Here is an 11,014-nt window from a genome sequence, read left to right on the forward strand (position 1 = left end):
AGTCGGGACCTGTTTGAGGTTGTCCCTTATGTTTAGGTGGGGCCAGGGAGCTACATCTCAGGTGTGCCATATATGGACCCAGATTCACTTTCCCCTCTCTGTGACATGGGTTCCCCAGGCTTCATGGGGCCCACATTCCCTTGAGAAGGAGTCCATCTGTCATTACTTAAGCATCAAGAGTTTCTCTGGTTTTACCTCCACCTTCACCCAAGTGGCTTAGCTAAGTATTTCTTCCCAGCTCCTGAGAGGGGGCAGGGTGAATGTGGTCCCTGCGGCCCGTCCAGTCTGGGGGATGTTTGAAATGCCTGTAAGCTAGCTTTGCCATGACAGGCACTTAGTAGGCTGCTGACTGGATTTCAGGAGGTAGAGTGTTTAGTCATGAGTCTGTATTACCAGTGGGACAGAGAGCAGGAAATGGGAGGGAGCATCCACTGGCAGAGCTACATGTTTGGGTGAAAACCACAGAATGAGATCAAGCCTGAAGCATGAGGAAAGATGCCCTGGGTGGCGGAGATGGGGTGTGAGAAAGAGGGTGCGATGAGGCCAGCTGGGGAAGGAGGGGCAAGTCTCTGGTGCTCTGGAAGGAGCAGGGGTGGAGGTGTCCTGAGGGAGGAGGAGCAGAGCCTGGCTTCAGTTCTTGTCAGGAGTACAGAAGGGAGCCTGGAATGACGGACGGGTTGGAGCCTATGGCCTGTGGAGCACACACAGGTATTTAACCCTGGAGTTGAGGAAGAGCACCTATGGAGCTTGGGAAAGACATTTTTGTTTCAAGGACCCCCCTATGGAGGCCACCTTGCACCCTTCTTTCTGCTGGAGGGGGTTTCAGGCCCACAGGCTGCAGCTGGGTCTGGGTTTCAAGGGATCCTGAAAGAGGCCAGGATGTAGGTCAGGTTAGGACCTCTGGCTGGCATAGGATTACATGTCTTGAATTCCTCAAAACAATGACAGAGTAGATTGTATATACACATGTAGAACTGCTGGTATCAGAAGCTGAGAGAAAGGCTGGAGGGAAGAGATTCTCTGTGAGAGATTTTGGAGGGAGCACGGGCCTGACACCTTGATTCCAGAGAAATGGACCCAGATCTCTGAATGGAAGATATAGTTACACACACACACATCCCTATAAATGTATATATATTTAAAATTTTAATTTTAATTCTTTGCAGTGTTGGGGATCAACTCCAGGCCCTTGTGCATAGAAGGAAAGTGAGCTACATCCCCAGTCCTTTTTTAATTTTTTTGATACTGGGGATTGAACTCAGGGGCACTCGACCACCGAGTCACAGCCACAGCCCCCCACCCCCCATTTTTTAAAATTTAGAGACAGGATCTCACTGAGTTGCTTGGTGCCTTGCCTTTGCTGAGAACTTACAATCCTGTCTCAGCGTCCTGAGCTGCTGGTATTACAGGTGTGCACCACCGTGCCCAGCTCCCTTTTTTTTTTTTTTTTAAACAGTCTTGTGGTGGCATACTCCTGCAATTCCAGCCACTCAGGAAGCTAAGGCAGGAGGATCACAGGTTCGAGGCCAGCCTCACCAACTTAGTGAGGCCCTAGCAACTCAGGAAGACTCTGTCTCAAAACAGAAAATAAAGGGTACTGGGGATATGGCTCAGTGGTTGAGTGCCCTGGGTTCAATCCCTGGTACCCAAAATAACAATAACAAAAACCAGTCTTGTGTAGTTTTTTTGTTTGTTTGTTTTGTTTAAATACTAAGATGTCTTTCACTACAAGAACCTTGAAAAATTTGGCTCCATATTTTCCTTCTTGGAGACTTGAGTTTCATGTTATCCCAATTATGGAAATATTTTCAGCATTTCTTACTTTATGCTTTGCTTTCAGATCACGGATGATTAGATTTGATTAGTCATGTGAGGGTAGATTCAAAAGCCAGCCAGGCAAAAGATAAGGTATTCAAAGGCAATGCAAACCACAGGCAGCTAGGCCACCTCTTTTACAGCTAGCAACACCTAGCCTAGGCCACAGAACATCCATCCCTCGAGTCATGGCCTCAAAGTAGTGTCACCATTGTCTAGATTCAGAGCCTAAGACCTGCAAAACCACACATCTCCTCCATGAAGCCCAGAGCTGGTACTCAGTGGGGCTACAAGTTGCCATCTCTTCAGGCCATGGGTTCACCAGTGCTGGGGCATCTGCCAACTGGATCATTCTCTCAGCCTGCTCGTAGACCCTGCCGGGCCCAAGGGAAGCCTACAGGCAGACAGGCCCTGTAGGAAACCACACTGGAGATGTCCCCAGGCCAGGTGCCAGGTTCTCCCTGTCCTGAGACTCTGCTCTCTCAGGTGGGCATGGGTACTCTTTCTCAAATGCCTCAGCCTGAGCAGAAGCAAGGCCCTAAGCAGCAGAGCAGGTCCATCTATTACTCTGGGCAAAGCTAGGGGAGAGACCCTATTGCCTGCACCCCGATGCTTGAGTAGGGGGTCTGTTCTGGAGGTACATCATTCTGGAAAAGAGGGCCCTTCTTTTCTAACTAAAATCCATTTTTTCTGCCCCCTGGAGGTTTGTTCAAATGGTATAGACTTTTTTTTTTTTTTTTTTTTTTGGTACTGGGACTCTAACCTTTGAGTTATATCCCCAACCCTGTTATATTTTGAGACAGGGTCTCACTAATTGCTGAGGGTCTTTAAGTTGCTAAGGCTGGCCTTGAACTTGGAATCCTCCTGGCTCAGCATACTGAGTTGCTGGGTTATAGGCATAAGCCACAAGCCTGGCTCCTGGGGTCACTTCTTTATGTCAACAAGCTAATTAAAGCACCTGTGCTGGGTGTCATGGGGAGGATCACATGGCAGGGTTCTCTGAAGGGATGGCTTTTAATTCTGGGTCCTATCTGGGACATCCAGCCTCTCTCTCAAGGGCTAAAAATCCAAGAGCACAGGGACCCTGGCAGAGGCACATGTGCAGGTTGAATGAGAGTCACCGCATGTGTGATTCAGGGGTGCAATGCCTGCCATCCATCGTCCCCCTTTCAGGCACTCGAAGTTAACAAACCTCAATCCCAATCACTCTTGGGACACCGCAGGTGTTTGGTGAGTGCCTTTTGGATGAAGAGTGACTTTTCCCTCTGCTGGAAACACTATGCAGGAGCCCACGGGTCTGGTTAGTAATCCCAGGGTGCAGCATTTGGACCTGAGGCGACACAGCCATCACAGGTGTCTGTGAGACACCTGTCCAGCACACTGGAACTGGATGAAAGCAGTGTTCCTAGAGGTGTCCTCAAGGTGACTTGAAAGGAAGGGTGCTGCCCAAGGACTTGGACTGGGATCTCCTCCTAGAAACAATAGATTCTTCCAGAGGTCGAGCACAGAGCTTTTTATTCAAAGAGGTGAAGGTTTGCACCCCGTCTCCCTCCCTGAAAAACCGTGTCTCGCTTGGATGTCAGGTGTAGTGCTTTCAGTTTGGGGCTAAGCAGAACGTTACGTGTCAGTAGCCACCGTGGAAAAAAGCCACTGTGTCACTGGTGCATTGGCATTAAACAATGTGAAAGCTGACCTGGACCAAGAAAACAGGCCTTCAGCCTGGCTGTGGAAGGCCAACACCTTCCTGGTCCTTCTCACTAGAGTCCGACTGTCACCCATCTCATGGAATATAGCTGGAGAGCTGTGAGTGAGGGTTAGGATAGAGGGGGCTTTGTGAACCGGCCCCTCTGGGCAATTCACTGCAGAGCCTGGTGGGGCATTAGGTGTAGACAGAGGATTCTCTGATGGATCCCCTCCCTCTAGGGATCGCCCAAGGATGCTGTTCAAGAACAAGACCATTCTTGGCTAGCCTTCCTTCCTCAGTGTCCTGAGGCTGTATCTCCAAACAGTGACTTTCTTCCCTACTCACTGGGGCCACAGGTCCCTTTGGGCTGGGACTCATGCCCTTTCACCTATAGCTAGGAGGGGGGCCCTGACATGGAGACGTTATAAGGGCACGTTCTGCCTCATCTCCCCCCATCTTGGGGCCATACTATACCAGGGAAATGGGTAGGAGCAAAGGCCAAGCTAGGAGTTGGAGAGCAGGGTGGGGATAGGGACCCTTCAGTTAGACTTTGCAGTAGCTGTTGCTTCAGAAACCACTACAATGGGGCTTCTCAGCAGAGGGCCTGCTCAGACCTTTACTAATGGTCAGATACCCCAGGGTTCAGGGGGCTCACTACATCCAGGTTCATCCTGGCAGAATGTAGCGGGTAGGGGTGTCTGTCTCCTAAATTCATCATCAGTCTGTAGGCCCGGGTCATTATTATTCTGTCTGAGAGTCAGGATAGGTACCACCTTGGGAGAACTGGCCCAAAACACAGGTAGAATTTCTGGTCATTTCTGCCCATGAGTGTTTTGGTATTAGGCTCCCTCCAGGAGGGAAAGTTAAATGACAGGTCCTACCCATGTCTCTCCTGTGAATGGAGGAGACACGAGGCAGGGCAGCTCCAAGCTATTTGGAGGAAGATTCTGTTGTCTATGGAACAGAACTAATGCTAATGTCAAAACCCAGGCTTACTTCCATCCTGGGCAGTTCCTGCACATGCATACATGTGCATGCACGGTGGTCTTTCAAGCAAAGCCTGGGGTCTCTTTTTTTTGTGGTGATGGGGATTGAACCCAGGGCTTTGTGCATGTGAGGTGAGCATTCTACCAACTGAGCTATATCCCCAGCCCTCAAGCCTGAGGTCTTGAGAGCAGATGTGACAGCCATGCCTTTCTCTTAATTTAGGCAGGGAGTGGGGAAAATCCTTCCAGAGAGCAGCTGTAGGTAGGTTCTCCTGACATCAGTACTCCACCTGAGGTCCCAAAGCCAGCCCTGTCCTGCCCTTCCATCACTAGCCAGGAGCCAGGGCCCCAACCTTCCCAAAAGATGATACATCCCCATGAAAGCCAGAAATGAGTTCTTGGGCTGCCCTGTTTGGAGCTTTCTTTGAGGGCAGTAGCTGTGAAAGCCCCCCAGATTGGAGAATGAGACCTGACACCCCTCTCTGGGCATTCTGCCTAGGCGAACTCAGAGAAGTCCCTACCTTCTTCACTGTCCCCAGTCTATCCCAACATCGAGAGAGGAAGGAGGGGGGTCACTGGGATGGTAAGACCAGGCAAGTAGCCTGGGAGAAGTGTCAGGAGGTTCTGGGGAGGACATTAACCAAAACCCCCGAACACGGTTTAGTAGCCACTTTAAGTGTTTGGTTGTCTCCCACAACACCTATTCATCTAGCACCTCAATAGAGTCCTCGTCCTTTATCTCTTCTGAATGCTCCTCTGTCGTTTGGGTGCTCTCTACATCTGACAGTGATGATACCTGCCGCACCAAGTCCTTGTCACTGGGCGTCTCTGGCTGCCATGGTCTGGAGAAGGGGTTGAACCAGTTCAGGGAGAAGTCCCCACCACAGGTGTCTTTCACCGACCTCCAGTTGGCCCTGTGCTCCCTGGGCTGATTCTTTCGTTTGAGGCGCTCGATGCCCTGGGGAGGACGGGAGAAAGAGCGTCAGCATGGTCTGGGGCTGGACTTCACGAACACTCCCGGGTCCTGGCATAGCAGAGGGGCGGGGCCCAGGCCGGGGTAAAGTGGTAAATAACAGGGCATATTCCTTTGTGGCCCAGGTTTCCTGGAGGCCCTCAGAGGGCTGCTGGAGTGTGGGTGGGGAGCAGTGTGGAGGAGCCCCAGCAAGCAGGGCCTGCATAGCAGCTGGCCTATGTCTGCTGCCCACTCCCCTGGCCTCCCCCTCCTTTCTTCCCAAAGGCACAGGCCAGCTGCTGGACAGGGGCCATGTGCTGAGTGGCCAAGGGCCAAGGAGTAACATCCTGGGCCTCTCCAGGCATGAGCTGGGCTACCCATCTATAAGAACCAATAAGAAAGGTGGCCTGTTTCCTGGGCCATGCCCCTCATGGTAGGAGCAGCAGGTTCTGCATGGCAATGGCTGATGGGCAAAGGCAAGAATGCAGGATACACACAGCATGCAAGGTGAAGCAGGTACCAGCATGCAGCGGGCACTGGGGGTCACCAGGGCTTTGGGGCTGGAGGTTGGCGTCAGGCCTGCTCATGCAGTGGATACTCCCTGTGGCCTCTCCCAAGCCGCCCACTCACCTGTCTTTGGGTGTTGGCTGTGACTCGGCCCCCAGGCCACAGAGGATGTTGGGATAGGGAAGCCCAAAGGAGTTAAAAACACAATGAGGCCAGTTCTCCAGGCCCACAATACCCTCACAGAGGCTTTGACCACCCCCAGTGTGGTCTGCTTTCTCCATCTCTTCTGGAAGCCACAGGAGTTCGCTGTGAGTGTGGCAGACATGGGTGTGTTCCCTCACAGGACTCAAGACTACCCTGGAGAGATCTTTGCACCTAGTTCTAGACTTGCTCTTCCATATAAGATCCTCAAGTAACTCACACGATCCTTTGTTTCACAGAAAGAGAACCTGAGGGACATGTACTGTCTCAGACTGACCACAACCCACCCTAGTTCTTCTCATACCCTTTCTTCCCACCCATCTCAGTGATTTAAGTTTCTTGACTTTTGAAAAAACTGTAAGTTAAATAATCTGAGCTCAAGGTATCTCCTTATGAGAAACTTTTTAATTCCCGAGGGGAAAATAGTACCTTTACAGTAGGAAAATGTTGCAGTTACCAACTTAACCAAATGTCAAAGTTAATGTCACCAATAAACATCATCAACATCACGTGTCACGGTGCACTGAGGTCATAACCATGGTTCAGGGATACTCTTGTATAACTTCAATCTAACCATGGGAAAATATCGGACAAATGCAAAGTGAAAGATATTCTATAGAAAGCATGGCCTACCCATCTTGAAAAAAGGCCAAAGGCTGTGACGAACCTATTCTGGAACTAGTTAGAAGTGGTGATGGCACACTACGAACACTAAATACCATGAAGTTATATATTTTTAAATGATTACCTTATGTGAATTTCACCTTAGTTTAAAAAAGGTCTGGGTCATGAAAGGTAAACAAAGACTGAGAAACTGTCACAAATTGGAAGAGATTAAAGAGATAGGAAAAATGATGTTAGCTGGGTGTGGTATCACACACCTTTAATCCCAGCGACTCAGGAGGCTAAAATGAAGGATTGTTAAGTTTGAGGTCAGCCTCAGTAACTTAGTGAGGCCCTAAGCAACTTAGTGAGAGCCTGGATAAAAATAAAAGATAAAAAGGACTGGGGATGTAGCTTGGTGGTAAAGCACTCCTGGGTTCAATCCCCAGGACCTTCCCCCAAAATGTGATGTGGGATCCAGGGATAGAAAAGGACATTAGTGGGACAATAGGAGAAAAATGAATAAAGTATACAGATTAGTAAATAGTAATGTATCAGTAAATCCCCCCCCCTTTTTTTAAAGGGTGTCAGAGTGTGCATGGGGTTATATTGCCCAGGCTGGCCTTGAGTTCCTGGGCTCTAGCAGTCCTCCTGCGTCAGCCTCCTGAGTAGCTGGGACTACTGGAGTGTGCCACTATGCTCAGCTCCAGGTTTTTTTGTATTGTGGTTGTCTAAAATGTCAGCCTGTGATGGCCATGATGGAATGATAAATGGAAACCCTTTATACTATTCTACTTTTATGTAAGTCTGAAATTACATCACAATGAAATATTAAAACAACAAAAAAATAAGATTCCAAGACATAAATATTTCTGCAGTAACAATCTGAACACTGAATTATAATATAATAACGAAAAGTTGGAAATAATGTCCAATGATGAAGGTGAAGTAAATGAGTCTGTAAGTCAGAACACTAGGCAACCATAAAAAATGGTGTGCATACATTTTTACATGACACTGGAACATTCCTTCTGGTGTCAAGGGAAGAAAGCAAAGGTGCACATGACATTCTCGTGGATCCTGCAATTACCTTCAGAGAGGGATTTTAGATGATCTATTTATTTCTATAGACTTTCCCATATGTTCCAGATTTTTTTTTTTTTTTTTTTTTTTTTGGACTAGGGATTGAACTCAGGGGCACTTGACCACTGAGCCACATCACCAGCCCTATTTTGTATTTTCTTTAGAGACAGGGTCTCACTGAGTTGCTTAGCACCTCGATTTTTTCTGAGACTGGCTTTGAACTCATGATCCTCCTATCTCAGCCTCCCAAGCCACTGGGATTATAGGTGTGCACTACTGTGCCCAACATGCTCTGGGATTTTACCAAATGGGTGTTATTTTTCTAATCAGAACAAAAATGCTATTTCAATAAATGGAACTTATAGATACAAGTCTTGAGGGACCCTGCGTGGATCATGGACTCAGGAGGCTTTTATGATGGCCCTCACCAGACCTCCTTAGCAAAAGCAGTGATAGCCAACTGAGGCAGCCTGCTTTGGGAATCCTGCATGTCCTTCCTGGATATCATCTAAAGTCTGTCAAAGAGAGCTGGGACAGGAGGCAGAGCATGCTACAGGAGATGCCCAGAAATGAGAGATTTGCTGTGTCCATTCAGATGGGACTCATTCGAGGCCATGGCTATCTATCAGTCCTTCCTTTACAGCCACTCTGTGAGGAGATGGCCATTAGTACTGACACTTGGCAAATAGGGAAATAGAAGTTCTGAGAGGCTGTAACAGAGTCCAAAGCTCATCCAGATGGTTTTGTAGAACTGGGACTAGAACTGGTGTCTTTTCTCTCTGCCCATTGTTTTCCCAATTGTACGGAAAGCCTCACTCTCCATGAGCTGCTTTCAAAGTCAGAAAAGACATAGAGGAGAACAAAGCAAAGAGCACCCAGGGTTACTTCATGCGGCATGCTCCCAGATGAGCACTCTTGTATTATATTCAACCTCAACAAGCTCATCAAACTATTCAAGACAGAATCTGGCCTGTGTACCCACACACAAATTCTTCAGTAATTAAGCGGACAAACGTTAAAGGAATGTCAACTTTGAGTCTGGAAAGAAGAAAATATTCCAAGTGAATATGATACATAAAAAAGGACCTGGGGCACTTAATTTGGAATTTTGGGTGGACTATAAAGGTATCCTGAAGGCAGAATTCTTAAGCTAGAGGTTTGCAGAGGAGCAGTGATAATTCAAGCTTGAGAGAACAGAAATGGCTGGCTCCTGTAAGGAGGGCAACGGCCTACACCTACACCTCTTTTGGGGATGTATGACTTGGCTGACGCATGAGCTGAGACCTGTAAAAAATTCAACAGTTCCCCAAAATGAATGTATCAGAACTGAGGCTCCAGAGGAGGTCAAGCATGTACTCTGCACAGGCTCTTTCACCCTTTCTTGGGTGAAGAAAGTCAGAACCTCACTCGGCAGCCCACATAAATATGCCTCTCCAAGTTGGTCACAGAACACCATCTGTCTTCAATGGCTTCATACCCTCATCCACTGGCCCCAACCAGGATTTAACGCAGGGGTGCTCTACCACTGAGCCACATCTCCAGTCCTTTTTTATTATTTTGACTGGGTCTCCCTGAGGCTGACCTTGAACTTGCAACATTCTTGCCTTGGCTTCCTGGGCAGCTGGGATTACAGGTGTAAGCCACTGTACCTGCCACACCTTTTAAATGTAACCCACAATTGGAAATATTTTTTGTTGCAACTCAGAATACAAACACATGTACATACACAGGTATACACACCCATAATTTTATGACTCTTGTCCTACAATGTGCACTGTATTTAAAATTAAAAACAGAAACCAAACCAAAAACCATGCTGGTTAACCACTGAATTGATTACACAAGTCAGGAATGGTTGTGACCCATGGTTTGAATGCAGCTAACATTCACTAAAGCCACATCATGTGCCGCACACTATCCATTTATAATCATTACTCTTAATATTTGTGTCCACCTGTGTGTTAGACTATCATGCCCATTTTATAGCAAGAAGTGAGGCTTACGGAAATGAGTGTCCAAACTTATGTCTTTGTAGTAAGGTGTACTAGGAAGTAGCCAAGCAGGGGACTGAACCAGACTGAGGCCGGATCCCTAATGCTTGGTCACCATATCACAAGACCTTGGTTGGAGATGTTCAGGGCATCCCTTATTTCTCTGTTAGAACGTGTGCCTTCTTCCCCCAGAAGCCTTTTGGCAAATCTCCTCTGCAGTCCTTGTCCTATTCCTCAGATCTGCTCCATCAGTTCCTGCCATGAGGACTGAGGGTGGAGAGGGAGTCCCGGCCCTCCCTGCTTTGCTAAGGGAACCACATAGCTCAAGTCATCAGGAACTTTCTCTCGAGGAAGAGAGTGGGAATGAAGACTTCAGTTTGAGAGCACATTGGTCAGTGGTTGGTTTCTGTTTCACTGTGAATTCATTTTATTTTTTTGAGACAGGGTCTCGCTATGTTGCCGTCTGAGCTCAAGTGACCCTCTGGCCTCTGCTGGGGCTATAGATGTGCACCACTGTAATTGGCTCATTGTAAATTCTTTCTCTTCTATGACTCTTATGCTGCATATGTCTTTAAAAGATACAAGAAACAGTCATGTGGGTGTGGAGGCCCACAGATGGGAACCAAGGCCAGGACATGTACCTGTGGCTGTGCTGGGCAAATGCCCCTGGCTGTCTTGAGTACTCACCAGCTGGCATTCCCATCTGGGGGTCCCTTGGTTCCACTCTTTCCTCGCTCCCTTCTGGGCTGGTTCTTCAGCAAAGGTGCCCTTGGCCGAGACAGCTCAACTGAGGAGATGCTTAGGAGGAGCACTGGGTGCGGCTTCCAATAGACCATCCTTGCTTTCTTGACATTCATTTGTTGCAGGTGCCACATGTGGGCATAGGGAAGCAGGGCTCAGTGGATTCTCTGCAGAGGAGCACCTATGGCCTCAGAGATGGCACAGCCCACTACACTGAGCCTGGCCGCACATTGCGCCCACCATCAGCAGGCATCAAGGGTGATGCTAAATCAGGGGTGACGCTAAGTACCACTCTCCAGCCCCTAGTGATATCACATGCTTGAGGCCCTGGGCTTGACCCCTGGCACCACCAAAACAAACAAACAAAAGCCAAGTGGTTTGTTCCTTAGAGGCTATTAAAACAGTCTACTAGGCCCTGCTTTTAGAATTCTGGTTCAGTAGGTAGGTCTAG

General features: G+C 48.3%; 1 protein-coding gene across 1 annotated transcript in view; it reads right to left on the reverse strand.

Annotated features, from left to right (window-relative positions):
• Positions 1 to 988: 988 nt before the first annotated feature.
• Positions 989 to 11,014, reverse strand: part of Zdhhc3 (zDHHC palmitoyltransferase 3) — a 56,212-nt gene continuing 46,186 nt past the window's right edge. Inside the window, exon 7 of the mRNA XM_076844524.2 lies at positions 989 to 5,443. Within this exon, the coding sequence (XP_076700639.2) occupies positions 5,186 to 5,443 (258 nt within the window). The 3' untranslated portion in view covers positions 989 to 5,185. The remainder of the gene's footprint in view (positions 5,444 to 11,014) is intronic.

Source organism: Callospermophilus lateralis, chromosome 1 (assembly GCF_048772815.1).
Source record: "Callospermophilus lateralis isolate mCalLat2 chromosome 1, mCalLat2.hap1, whole genome shotgun sequence".
Taxonomy (NCBI): domain Eukaryota; kingdom Metazoa; phylum Chordata; class Mammalia; order Rodentia; family Sciuridae; genus Callospermophilus; species Callospermophilus lateralis.